The 15,006-nt window shown below is 39.7% G+C and overlaps 1 protein-coding gene across 1 annotated transcript in view; it reads right to left on the reverse strand.

The window, feature by feature from the left end:
* LOC140209603 (uncharacterized) overlaps window positions 1-15,006 on the reverse strand; it is a 119,839-nt gene that overhangs the window by 21,305 nt on the left and 83,528 nt on the right. The window contains exon 2 of the mRNA XM_072277877.1: window positions 4,718-4,853. Coding sequence (XP_072133978.1) covers window positions 4,718-4,838 — 121 coding nt within the window. The 5' untranslated portion in view covers window positions 4,839-4,853. The remainder of the gene's footprint in view (window positions 1-4,717; window positions 4,854-15,006) is intronic.

Consider the following 15,006-nt stretch of genomic DNA (forward strand, 5'->3'; position numbering starts at 1 on the left):
CCTGCCCATCTGTCAATGCTATAACTGTCCATGATGGTCATGTGTAGTGCGTTGGATTTAGTGTGTTAAAATGGTATTTTTTTCATAGTTTAGTTTTCCCTATGCTCATTTGTACTTTTATATAATCACCTACATATGTGCATGCAATTGTTCAGTGAATTTTTCTGTAATTGCAGTATAGCTGACTGATTCTGTATTTTTCCAGAAGTTTCTCTGCAGTGGGTGCCACACCATTGAAACTGTCTATTTCATTGATTACTGAGCACTGGAATATCTTGTTATTTGTCTCCTCTGAGTTAGCTTTTAATATAAGATGCCCATGACTTCTTTGTTTTTTTTGTCTTATTTCTTTGTTTGTTCTTAAAACACTTACTGTAATAAACAGAGGTAACCAACAAGTTTATGCCTTCTTCTCGACTTTCAAAGGACCTTTGGATCACAAAATCACCAGATACAACAAATGTTACGTTGGAAAACCTCAAGACCAAGGGTCATGCTTTCTTCTCGCTTCTGCCATCAGGTAGAAGGTACAAGAGCCTCAGGACTCGCACCACCAGGCTCAAGAACAGTTTCTACCCCTCAACCATCAGGCTCTTGAATAAAAGGGGATAACTGCACTCACTTGTTCCATCATTGAGATTTTTCCCACAGCCAATGATCACACTTTAAGGATTCTGTCTTATTATCTCATGTTCTCATTATTTATATTTGCATTTGCAATTTGATCTGGTTGATTTTCAATTGATCCGGTTATAGTTACAATTCTATAGACTTGCTGAGTATGCTCACAGGAAAATGCATCTCAGGGTTGTATATGGCGACGTATATGTAATTTAGTAATAGATTTACATTGAACTTTGAACTTGTTGATACTCGACTTTGAAAAAGATGATGTCACAGTGTCAAAAGAAATGGACTGCTGGTTCAATTACATTCCAGATCATTGGATCTTGTTGGAAAAGGCCAAATGTAGGAAGATCCTATTCTGTGCCAGCACTTGACATTCTTTTTAGAATTAGTCCATTTCAGGACAACACCCTTTAGGCCTTAGATGGAGGTGCAGAGGAGGTTTAATATAATCGTGATGAGTTGTTTTGATATCAGATGGACTTCTGAAAGGGAGATAGAAATAAATTCCAAGGTTTATTTTGTAGGAACATAGAAACAGGAATAGGACTAGACCCATTTAGGCCTTTGAACCTATTCTGTTATTCAACAAGGTAATTTATTTCCCTGTCCTAACCCCATATTGGTTAATTCCTTTAATGTCCTGATATCTATTAATATGAATGAAAATATCTGATCTACCACAGCCCTTCAAGATAAACAATTCTAAAATTCATAGTGCTTTTACTAGAGAATTTTCTGCTCAATTAGATCCAAACAACCTACCCTACCATTCCCTAGCTTGACTCCTTATCTTTACTTCTTCCCTGTCAAGCTCTCTAATAAGGCCATCTCATATGTGTTTTAAGTACTAGTATACTCAGTCTCTCCTCATATGACAGTAATGCCTTCCCTACTCAGTTCTCTTGCAATAAAAGGCGACATACCAATTCCCTTTCTAATCATCTAGTAGACCAGCATGTTAATTTAAATGACATTTTAAAAGACAATGAGGTCCCTTTTTATATCAATGTTTCTTAAAATATAGAATATAACCAGAATCAGAATTAGATCTAATATCATTGGCATATGTCATGAATTTGTTAAATTTGCACGGTACAATGCAATACATAGAAAAAAAACTATGAATTACAGTAAGTATACATATTTATATATAAAATAGTTAAATAAATAAGTAGTGCAAAAATAGAAATAAAAAAGTGAGGTACTGTTCATGGGTTCAATATCTATTCAGAAATTGGATGGAAGAAAGGAAGAAGCTGTTTCTGTATTGTTAAAGTTATGTTAAAATATATTCAGAATTACTGTTCTTTTCTATATGTGGATAACCTCACATATTTCCATATTGTACTCCATTTGTCTTTTTATTACACATTCACTTGCCGATAGCCCCTTGCAGCCTCTTCGCATCTTTATCACTACTCATCCTACTTAGCTTGGTGGCACCAGCAAATTGGAAATGTTGTATTTGCTCCCTCCTAGCTAAATAATTAGTGCAACTTGCGAGCTGTGCCTCGCCACACAGTCCTGAGTGCAGAAAGAGTAGGGCGGTGGGCTGAACTCTCACCCTTGAGGGATGCCTGTGTTGACTGTTAGCGAGGTGGAGATGTTATTACCAATCAGCACTGATTGTGGTCTCTTGATAAGGAAATCAAGTATCAAGTTGCAGGAAGAGGTACAGAGGTCCAGGTTATGGATTTTGTTCATTAGTAGTGAGGGGATGATGCTGTTGAACACCAAGCTGTAATCAATCAATAGCAGCCTGAAGCATGTACTTTTTCTATCTGGGTGCTCCAGAGTCAAATGGAGAGCTGGTGAGATTGTATCTGCTGCAGATTTCTGGTTACTCTCATTACTCAACTAGATTCAGCCTTGAGTAACCCCAGTAAATTAGTTCAACATTATTTCCCTATCATAAAGCCATGTTGAATCTGCTCAGTCATATAAGAATGGAAATGATAAACAGAGCCAGTCACCATCTTTCTTCTATCTATCCATTTATCTTAATGCCATCTATTTCAAAATGGGATATAGATCATCAGATGCTCTGGATGTATCATACTTCAGGCTCATTAACCTCTTTAATAATGCCAATTTATTTTCAGTTCTCACTTGCTAAGACCTTTGATTCTTTAGGAATCTTGGAATTTTAATTTTAGTTTTCTGTGAAGACTGCCACAAAGTATTTGTTAAATTCCTCTGCCATATCTACATATATTCCCCACTATAAATCCTTCTGTCTCTGTAAGGGACTCACATTTGTAAAGGAAACTGGAAAATAATCCAAGTCTAAATAGTCTAGATTGGGAAAATGGATTAATTTCATAACCTCATTGAAGGTGTTTTTTTTTTAGGAAATTGAACATTACATTTCAAGGCACTTGGGAACATGGCAATAATTTGGAAGAAATGTAAAATTATTTTCATTGAAGTATATTAATAATCAGGTTTTATATAAAGAGCTGTGCCATCACAAGAGTTACTTAACCCTGTTAATGTGTGCAATCCTGGTAATTATAGAAAAGTCGGGCATGCTTGATGATAAAACATTGCAATTTACATGCTAAAAGGATTTCTACCTCAGTTTCCCTTCCTATGGAAATTTGTAAGTGCACTTACAATAAAATAATTCAAAATATGACAAAACATTTAAGGAACAATATTTATTTATCAAAATCAAAATAATAGGGTAAATAATAAGAGCTTAAGATTGATTAGACTGGTTTACAGCTGATCTATTTCAAATAGTGGTTGTAATGATGGACAGTTGTAACAGGCAAACCTCTTGATTTCAGCTGCACTGTCAAATTCAGGGATTTCGGATACCTCCAGATATTCTCAAACAATTATAATAGGGCAGCTACAGAGTGATATCCTCCTGGACTAGAAGTAGGAGTTAGGTCATATAATGGGCAACAGAAACTTCAATTAATTATCTCCAGTCCAGATTCCCATATAATGGTTATGACCAGGAAGGTGCCAGATTATTATATAAAATCAACTTGTTCACTGAGATCCTTAGGGAAAGAAACATCTGTCCTTAATAGTCCAGCCAATAATGAAATGGTTGACACTTCTCTTCCCCTTAAACCACTGTGCTCCATGAATAGACAATGAACACTGGACTGTAAAGGAACATCTCCAAGTGTTGTTGCTTCCCAAAAGCTATTTAGAAGCAGGTTTGCATTGTGAAGAGTCTGAAGGTAAACAATGTAACAATAATTGTGTCAAGTAGTAGTATGATCTCTTAAACAAGCTTGAGATTTGCATGACAGTAGCACACACAAAATGATGGAGGAGCACACAGCAGGTTAGGGCAGCATTTATAGAAAGGAATAAAGAATTGAGATGTTTTCGGTCAAGATCCTTCATCAAGATATCAGGTTTCATTTCCAGCATCTGCAGAACCTCGTGTTTGAGATTTGTGTTACATACAGTATATTTTTTCAAAATACTCACAGTTTTACTATTTTAAATATGTACATTGGTCGAGTGTGTCAAGGACATGATGATGTTAGATAAGTAAACATTACAGGCACTGAACAGAAAACAGGCATAATGTCTGATGGTTTTAACAACCCTGGCTTTGGTGGGAGTTGGAGAAGCAGGTGTGGCACTTCACTGCAAAAGTGAAATACACATCCGACAATTATAAAGAAAGTTGCTTTGGCTGATATTAATTGTAGGGCCACAGCCCTGCATTATGTGCAAAATGTGTAAAGAAGCTAGTGGGCAGGAGTGGTAACTGAGCTGGGAGCTGGTCAGCTCCTGCAGTGCAAGGGAGTGAACTCCAGGGATAAAGGTGCAAGTGGGAGAATCTGAATAGATATCAATGGGGATGCAGGAGGCAGTGCCTGCACAGCAGAGTCCCTAAGTTCACTCCTACTTTTCAGAAGATTCAAAGTGTTTCTGATTAGCCTTTTCTCCTTCAGTCTGCGGCATACTTCAACTGCATTAGTAATTTAATCTGGCGATTAGCTTCACACTTACTGTAAATTACTTCCAATATGTTTAATTAGTACGTAACATCATGAATCTCAGAAAATGTTCTATGCAGTATCATCAAGGCTAAAATTTCCTTAATACATACCAGTATTAGTATACACTGAGTACTTTATAGATGCCACAATCTCATCTTCAAGTATTGTGTCACACTGGTAAGCTTCTGGTTGGTCTTCCTTTTCAACATGGATGGTAGGTTCATTGTCCATAAGAATAGTTGGTTCCTGGCCAGAGGTGAAACATCAGGTTTAAATAGAACTTGTCCAGACAAAGATATAAAAGTAAACATTTCTCAAGCTGATACCTGCTCCCACACAGATGACTTTGGATATATATCCAAGATTGCCTGCTATACCCATTCTCCTGAGTATTTTGGTGAGTAACTGGTGCAGTAGGAAGTAGAGTGTTTGTACTATTCTCAAACTCTGTCTGAAACAGCAACAAGAGGCAAACTTAGACAAACTTTTGATAGTGTTGCTGGGCCAATTGCCACATTTCATGATGGTGGTTATATTAAAGAGCCTAGAGGAAAGTGAAAAATGCCTAGAGTAAGCTCCCAAAGCAGGGACACATAAGACCATAAGACCTAAATTTGAACAAATATGGCGACCTTTTATCAAATATTTTCATTTAATTTGATTTATTACTCTTACAAGTTTTTTTTTCCGAGGTTTTCGATTTGATCAGAAAGTTTTTCTCTTCTCTTGTTTTGGTTGTTTCCTGAAAATGGACTGCCCAGTCCCTTTTTTTTCGTTCTGTTTGTTCTGTTTTTTTTAAATATAGTGTAGAGGGCTTTTTTCCCCTCTATTTAAAACCCATTTTTTTTTCCTTTCTCCTTTTAACTGGTAAGAGGAGAATTGTTATTTTCTTTTTTTATTATATATTTTATACTAGTTTAACAATATCTATGATTTTGACAGTGTCTATTTTAATTTTGGTTACTGATGTATATATTTGAACTAATTCTCCTCTTGATTGTATCTATATTTTTTTAATTCAATAAAAAGATTAATAAAGAAAGAAAGATCATGAGATCATAAGGTATAGGAGCATAAGTAGGCCATTCATCCCATCGGGTCTGCTCCGCCATTCAATCATGGGCTGATCCCATTCTTCCAGTCATACTCTGCCTTCTCCCCATACCCTTTGATGCCCTGGCTAATCAAGACTCTTTGTGGAAATGGGGAAAATCAATAACCACGTTAATTTCTTTTATGCAGAATATTTACAGTGACAAACATAAGGCAAAACTGTGATCGATGGAGACAAAAACAAGTCTCTTACGTCTATATATATATCTGTTATCAACAAAATATGTTCCAGATGCACTTCCTGATAAGTAATTGGGAATGCTGATCAACCATGACAACATCTGGTGGGTGCAATGCTGAAATTTTGGTCTCTTAGTGACTCATTTTCAGGATCTCTTTTTAACAACTTATCTGACAGCAATGGCTCATCGACTAAACTAGAATCCCAACCTTTATGCAAAGGGTTGCTCATCCAGAGTAAATCAAATAGGGACAAGGAAGGGAGGCTCAAAATAAGTAATACAGGTTATCCCCATGTTCTAGGAAAGTCTCTGCTTCTATGAACTGTTCATTGCATGTCATACAGTGCTGCTAGAAAGTTTGTGAACCCTGTAGAATTTTCTCTACTTCTGCATAAATATCAGATTTTCACATAAGTCCTAAAACTAGACAAAGAAAACACAATTAAGTAAATAACAGCAAAAACGTTATACTTGTTCATTTATTTTTTGAGAAAAATGATACAATACTACATGTATTTGTTGGAAAAAATATGTGAACCTCTGGGGTAATGCCTTCTACAAAAGCTATTTGGAGTCAGGTGTTCCAATCAATCAGATGAGATTGGAGGTGTGGGTTGGAGAGGTGCCCCACCCTATAAAAAGACATACAGTCAGGTTACTGACAGAGCCTGCTCTTCCCAAGAAAGATCTGTTTATGTGCAGCATGACTCGATCAAAACAACTTTCAGAAAACCTTAAAGAAGAATTGTAGAGATGCATGAAGCTGGAAAAGGCTACAGAAGCATTTCTAAAGACCAAAGTGTTCATCAGTCCACAGCAAGAGAAATCGTCTACAAATGGAGGAAATTCAGTACTATTGCTACTCTCTCTAGGAGTGGGTGTCCTGTGAAGATCACACCAAGAGCACCTCATGTGATGCTGAAGGAGATGAAAAAGAACACAAGGGTCACAGGAAAAGACCTGCAGAAATCTTTAGAACTTGCTAAAGTCTCTGTTCATGTGTCCGCTACAAGAAAAACACTGAACATCGAAGGACACCATGCAGGGAACCATTCCTCTACAAAACAAACATTGTTGCATGTCTCAAGATTGCAAAAGACCACCTGGATGTTTAACAATGCTTCTGAACCAATGGTCTGTGGAAAGATGAGACTAAAGTTGAACTTTTTGGCAGAAATGCACATTGCTATGTTTGGAGGAAAAAGGGAACTGCACACCAACACCAAAACCTCATCTCAACTGTGAAGGATTGGACAATGGCCCAGACGTAGTATAAGCATTTCTGCGCAGGTCTGGAACGGAACCTGAGAAAGCAGCCAGTTTTCAGCGGGAGTCTTTGATTGAACAGCGGCACAAATGTGATAGAAGCATTCCTGCACAGGTCTAGAGGGTAGCTTGAAAAACCCAATGTCCATAAAAGAGAGGTACCGTCTAGTGGAGCGGTTATTGTTGGAGTAGACTGAGCCAGGGTGGTGAAACTTTGGCTCTGCAAACTTCGGCGAGAACAGGCGGAAACGACGTAAGAAAGTAAGTATATTTCTTACTTATTTTGTTAAGCTAACTCTTGAAAGAATGGGGGGTATGTCTGCAGGGCCAGTGTTCTGTTCTGTGTGTCAGATGTGGGATTTCCAGGAGACTCCTGGCCTCCCCTGAGATCATATCTGCATAGGTACATCGAGATGCAGCTCCTTGGAAACCACGTTATGGAACTGGAGCTGCAGCTCGGTGACCTTCAGCTTGTTTGGGAAAGTGAGGAGGTGATAGACAGAAACTACAGGGAGGTAATCACACCAAGGCTACAGGATACAGATAAATGGGTAACTGTCAAGAGAGAGAAGGAAAAAATATCAGATAGTGGAGAGCACTGTCCCTCTCAAGAATAAGTTCTCTATTTTGACTTCTGTCATTGGGGGGACAACCTACTTGGGGGGAGCAATAGCAGCTGGGCCTCTGGCACTGAGCCTGGCCCTATGGATAGTGAATTAAAGAGGATGGCAACAATCATAAGGAACTCTATATTTAACAGAACAGATAGGCTATTCTGTGGTCACAAAAAAGAAACATGGATGGTAGTTTGCCTCCCAGGTGCCAGGATCCAAATTTCCGAACGTGTCCACGATATCCTGTAAAGGGAGGCTGAGCAGCCAGAGGTCACGTACGTTGGTACCAATGACATAGGTGTAAAAAAAGGGAGGAGGTCCTGGAAACAAAATACAGGGAGTTAGGAAGGAAGTTGAGAAGCTCAAGGGTAGTAATCTCGGGATTGCTGCCTCTGCTACACGACAGTGAGGATCAGAATAGAATGAGGTGGCAGATAAATGCATGGTTGAAGAATTGGAGCAGGGGGCAGGGATTCAGATTTCTGGATCATTGGGTGCTCTTCTGGGGCAGGTGTGGCCTGAATAAGAGGGAAGGGTTGCAGTTAAATCCGATAAGGACCAATATCCTTGCAGTCAGGTTGACTAGAGCTGTTGGGAGTGGTTTACATTAACAATGCAGGGGGATGGGAAGCAGTATGATAGAGCTGAGGATGAGTCAGCAGGTTTACAAGTAGATTATGGGTCTAATACGAATGTAAGGAAGGTCAAGCCAATGATTGGGTACAAATGCAGACAGTGTAAAGAGTTAAATTGTACCATAGAGGCAAAATTCAAAAGGGTGAAGAACGCAGGACTGAAGGTGCTATATTTAGATGCATGTCGTTTTCAGAATAAGGTAGATGAACTCGTGGTGCAATTAGTGATTTGTTGGTATGACATTGTGGGCATCACTGAGTCATGCCTGAAGGTGGTCATAGTTGGGAGCTTATTAACAAGGATTGTATCATTGTACTGAAAGGACAGGCAGGAAGGCATAGGTAATGGTGTGGCTCTGTTGGTAAGAGATGGATTTACATCTTTAGAAAGGTGATATGGGGTCAGAGGAAGTTGAATCTTTGTGGGTGGAGTTAAGAAACTGCAAAGGTAAAAAAATTATTATGGGAATCATATATAGGACTCCAAATAGTAGATAAGATGTGGAGTTGAGATTGCAAAGGGTGCTGGAAAGGATACATAATAAGGGTAATGTCACCATTGTAATGGGGGTCCTCAATATGCAAGGGGATTGGGAAAATCAGGTTGGTGTTGGATCACAAGAGAGGGAATTTGTTGAATGCCTATGAGATTACTTGTTACACGTGCATGTAACGAGAGCTGTATAACTCATCTCCTTTGACCTAAGGCCACGAACTTATCAATCACTCCTGCTGTGGACCACCTGGAGGTCCAAGACGCTCTCGTTACATGCACGCGCAGTTCAACTCTTTGAGTGATAATGCAGAAAGTTTGAAGTTAATAACTCATCTCCTTCTACCTTGGGCCGCAAACTTATCAATCACCCCTCAGAGTAATAGAACATTACTATACAGAAAAGGGCCGTCTAGTCCATGTCAACCTGATCTTCTGCCTAGTGCCATCTGCCTGCACCAGGACCATAGCCCTTCCATCCATATACCTATCCAAACTTCTCATAAATGTTACAATTGAACCCGCATCTAGGACTTCTGCTGGCAGCAGAGGAGATGACTGAAGCAAGTACATTAACAACATCTAAAAGTCATTTGGAGAGGTATATGTGTAGGAAATGTTTAGAGGGTTTTGGAGGGTTTAGAGAGTTGTGGCAAATGGGATGCGTTTAGATGTATATCTTGGTTGGCATGGACCAGATGGGCTGAAGGGCTTGTTATTGTGCTGTATGAGTGTTATTTTAAAATTAATTAGTAGTTCTAGCTTTATTAGTATTATATTTAATATTTAATGTTATTGAGCATCAACTTTCAATTTCATTAGATTTGATCACTGGTGAGCACAGGGCTGGGCCCTCACCAGATATCAAAGCCATCTTATTGCCCAGGGCCCAAGTTCGATCTTGATCCCCTCCGCAGACTTCTATCATTTTCTCCCTGATAGTATGAGTTTTCTCTGGGTGTTTCATCGCATATAACCATATAACAATTACCTCACGGAAACAGGCCATCCTGGCCCTTCTAGTCCGTGCCGAACTCTTACTCTCACCTAGTCCCACCGACCTGCACTCACCCCATAACCCTCCATTCCTTTCCTGTCCATATACCTATCCAATTTAACTTTAAATGACAACATCGAACCTGCCTCAACCACTTCTGCTGGAAGCTCGTTCCACACAGTTACCACTCTCTGAGTAAAGTTGTTCCCCCTCATATTACCCCTGAACTTTTGCCCTTTAACTCTCGTCATGTCCTCTTGTTTGAATCTCCCCTTCTCTCAATGGAAAAAGCCTACCCATGTCAACTCTATCTATCCCCCTCATAATTTTAAATACCTCTATCAAGTCCCCCCTCAACCTTCTAAGTTCCAAAGAATAAAGACCCAACTTCTTTAACCTTTCTCTGTAACTTAGGAGATGAAACCCAGGTAACATTCTAGTAAATCTTCTCTGTACTCTCTCAATTTTGTTGACATCTTTCCTATAACTCGGTGACCAGAACTGTACACAATACTCCAAATTTGGCTTTACCAATGCCTTGTACAATTTCAACATTACATCCCAACTCCTATACTCAATGTTCTGATTTATAAAGGCCAGCATACCAAAAGCTTTCTTCACCACCCTATCCACGTGAGATTCCATCTTCAGGGAACTATGCACCATTATTCCTAGATCCCTCTGTTCTACTGCATTCTTCAATGCCCTACCATTTACCATGTATGTCCTATTTTGATTAGTCCTACCAAAATGTAGCACCTCACACTTATCAGCATTAAACTCCATCTGCTATCTTTCAGCCCACCCTTCTAACAGGCCTAAATCTCTCTGAAAGCTTTGAAAACCTACTTCACTATCCACAACTCCACCTTCATTATCCACAACTCCACCTACCTTAGTATCATCTGCATATTTACTAATCCAATTTACCACCCCTTAATTCAGATCATAAACATATATATGATAAACAACATTGGACCCAGTACAGATCCCTGAGGCACACCACTAGACACCGGCCTCCAATCAGACAAACAGTTATCCACCACTAGTCTCTGGCGTCTCCCATCCAGCCTCTGCTGAATCCATTTTACTACTTCAATATTAATACCTAACGATTGAACCTTCCATGTGGAACCTTGTCAAAGGCCTTACTGAAGTCCATATAGACAACATCCACCGCTTTACCCTCATCAACTTTCCTAGTAACCTCTTCAAAAAAATTTGATAAGGTTTGTCAAACATATCCCAAAGACATAAAACTTTGCTAAATGGCCTCTTAAATTATGTCTTTGGGTGGTTTAATGGCAATAAGAATCGGAGACGAGTTAAGGAACATGTATGAGGGAGGTTCAATTGCAGGGCTATAGGAGGGGAAATGGGATTATAAGTTTGTTTCCCAGGAACAATGCATCAAAGACATTATAATTGAGAAAATGAAATGATAGGTCTACCCCAAATATTGGAAGTTTATCAAAAATGAGATGATTCACTCCATCACACGCTCATCTTATTGGTAAAGAATTTCACTCTGTTGACAATGAGCAAGAGTTAACTCTGTTAACTATGAGAGAGATTTCTTGTGCTCTATTTTTCTCATGTTTGCAAAGGCTAGGTTTAGATTCCACACTGCTGGCCTTAGATTGTAATAACTACCCGACTGTGTAAAAATTAGTGTCCAGCACATTCTGATTCAGCAGTCCTTCAAGAGATGACAGGATTTGTAGGGCTGCGCTTATCATCCTGCTCTGGAATGAAGAGTCACATTCATGGCATCTCACAGTTTACCATTAAGATTTTTGGAATTATAAGGAAAATTCACTTGTTTTCTCACAGAAGAGGAGAAAATTCTGAAGGTGCAATGTAGTCCTGGTTACTCTTGTGTGGCCCAGACAGCTAGTCACACCTCCTATTAGTTCATTCTGTGTCTTGTTGATGAGGCAGCTAGAGACATTTCCCTGTAGAACCTGTGACATGGTTCATTATAATTTTGTTCTAAAGCATTTTCCCAAATGAACTGAAACTCATACATGTTTAATGTTTACTAAAATCCTTCATTTCCTTTATTGCCTGCAACTGGGTCCAGATCAGAATTGAAACAGCAATCAGTCTCACCATATGCCTCTCCTTCCCATCTCCAATCACTCACTGATGTACTGTATTTTAGCCTTGGCCAGTTTAACACCTTATTAAAAAATGAACAGTGCAAAGTCATTTCATCTACCAATAGTTTCTTGTTTGGCTATCTCTTTCCAAAATCTAGAAATTATATTGGTTTTTCCATATTCTACTGAAATTATAGAGCAATAAATAAATTCTCTTTTTTAAAAAGAAAGGAATGCATGGACTAACTTGTGGATGATTTGTATTCAAGAGTTGTATTTTAAATTATTTTTATAAAGACACTTGGGAGTCCTAGTGCAGGATACTCTAAAGATTATCTTGCAGGTTGAGCGTGTAGTAAGGAAGGCAAATTCAATGTTAGCATTCATTTTGAGAGGACTAGAGTATAAAAGTGAGAGCATACAGCAGGACGGGGCTGACTGTCAATACCACCAAGACTGAAGTGGTTTGCCAATGGAGTACCAGCGTCCCACCCACTCTACCTGCCTTCACTGTTGGTGATGAAAAGCTGTCAGTAGTGCCATCTTTCAAATATCTGGGGAGCATTCTCTCTGAGGATGGTGACATTGACAACGACATCCAGAGCCGCATTAAACAGGCATCAGCTGCCTTTAGGAGACTTCGGTGTAGAGTCTTTCAGAACAGGAGCCTTCTTCTCTCCACAAAGGTCACCGTATACCAAGCGGTCTGTGTCACCACCCTCCTTTATAGCTGTGAAGCTTGGGTAACCTACAGCTGTCACATGAAGTCCTTGGAGCGCTTCCACATAAGCTGCCTCCAGCGCATCCTGGGAATTACCTGGTGTGAGCGGATGCCTCACACTGAAATACTTGTAATGACCAACTGCAGAAGTATTGAGACCATGATCACCCAATGTCAGCTGCAGTGGCTGGGGCACGTGATAAGGATGCCCCCATGTCGGCTACCCCGCAGAGTGTTATACGACCAGCTACATCATGGTCGACGCTCAGCTGGAGGGCCGAAGAAGCGCTATAAGGATCAGATGAAGAATGCTTTAAGGAAGTACAAGATCAGACCGGAGGACCTGGAGGAGGAGGCTGCTGCTGACCATACCACTTGGCGACAGCTGTGTAGGGAAAGGTTCGTATTCTGGAGATGGAAAGAACAACCAGAAGACAGCAGAAGAGGGCCAGGAGAAATGCAGCCATGGTTGCCATCAATACCACCAATACTACATATACATGTCCCACCTGCAATAGAGCTTGTGGGTCCAGGATAGGACTGTATAGTCATCAAAGATCTCACCATTAAAGGAGTGGACATCGTCATTGGTTTTCGATGGACAACCGAAGAAAGAAGAGAATATAAAAGCAAGGATGTAATGCTGATGCATTACATTTGGAGTACTGTGAGCAGTTTTGGGCTCCTTATGTAGGACAGGATGTGTTGGCATTGGAGAAGGTCCAGAGTAGGTTAACGAGAATAATCCCAATAATGAAATAGTTAATGTATGAGGAGTGCTTGATGGCTCAGGGTCTGTACCCACTGGAGTTCAGAATAATAAGGAGTGATCTCGTTTATACCTACTGAATATTGAAAGGCCTAGATAGAGTGGACATGGAGAGAATGTTTTGATTAGTGAGAGTCTAGGACCAGAGAGTGGAGCTTCAGAACAGCAGGACATCTCTTTAGAATAGAGATGAGGAGAAATTTCTTTAGCCAGAGGATGGTAAATCTGTGGAATTCATTGGCACAGACAGCTGTAAAGGGCAAGTCATTGGGTATATTTAAAGCAGAGTTTGATAGGTTCTTGATTAGTAAGGGATTCAAAGGTTACAGGGAGAAGACAAGGGGATGAGGTTGAGAGGGAGAACACGTCAGCCATGATGGAATTGCAGAGCAGACTCAATAGGCTGAATGGCCTAATTCGGCTCCTATGTCTTATGGTCTTATGTATTTTTGTTAGATCAAAACTATTGGCTATTTCTGTGTCCTGTTTTATTTTTCATTGTAATATTGGAGGAGATAATTTTTATTATTTTTGTTATTTGTACAATTTGTCTTCTTTTGCACATTGGTTGTTTATCAGTCTTGGTTATTTATAGTTTTTCATAAATTCTTCTGTATTTCTTTATATTCCCTGTAAATGTCTGCAAGAAAACAAATCTTTAGTATATAGTGACATATACATACTTTGATAATAAAATTTACTTTAAACTTTGAGACTATTGTAGGCTGAATAGTGTATCAAGCAATGCTCTGAGCAATTACATTCCTCAATTTATTTCCCTGTGACATACTCACTTACAAGTTTTAACTCTCCAATCACCTGTCTTCAATAGAGGAATTTACAAGAGTTGTTTGACCAACAACCAGGTCCTGGAGGTGTGGAAGGAAACAGGAACACTGTGTGGTTATAAGGAGAACGTGTAACCTCCACAAACATCAGAAAAGTAATGTTGAAACTTTGGATTCCCCTATAGCATCCTGGCATTTGCCCAGTGTAAGTCACAGACAGCTCTAATGGCATTAGAAGGTCATGCAGCCTGCTTCCTCCACTGCAGCACAATGTTGGGAGTGTGAGCCTTTGCAGCACGAAGTCCCACCAGAGCAGCCCATCCTGCAGGGAAAGCCCAGCCACCTGAGAGAATATTGTGTCTCCCCGTCTCACCCTTCTTCATTTTCCCTCGGTCTCATGGGAGTTTTTAATGCTGCTGTATGATTGTGCCATGAACAACGTTCTTCCAGGACTCAGCTCTGAGCTGAGAAGCTGAGAGTTCAGAGGGGATGCACAGGCTGTTAATTTTCATAGAGAATGGCAGGTGCCTGGAATGCACTGCCAGGGGTGGTGGTTGAAATGAATACAATAGTGGTATTCAAGAGGATTTTACATATGGACATGAATATGCAGGGTTAGATGGATTTGGAATTCATGCAGGCAAAAGGGATTTGTTTAATTTGGCATCATGCTTGGCACAGACATCACCGTCTGAAGGGCATGTTCCTGTCCTGTCCTA

The sequence above is a fragment of the Mobula birostris genome, chromosome 2, assembly GCF_030028105.1.
Source record: "Mobula birostris isolate sMobBir1 chromosome 2, sMobBir1.hap1, whole genome shotgun sequence".
Taxonomy (NCBI): domain Eukaryota; kingdom Metazoa; phylum Chordata; class Chondrichthyes; order Myliobatiformes; family Myliobatidae; genus Mobula; species Mobula birostris.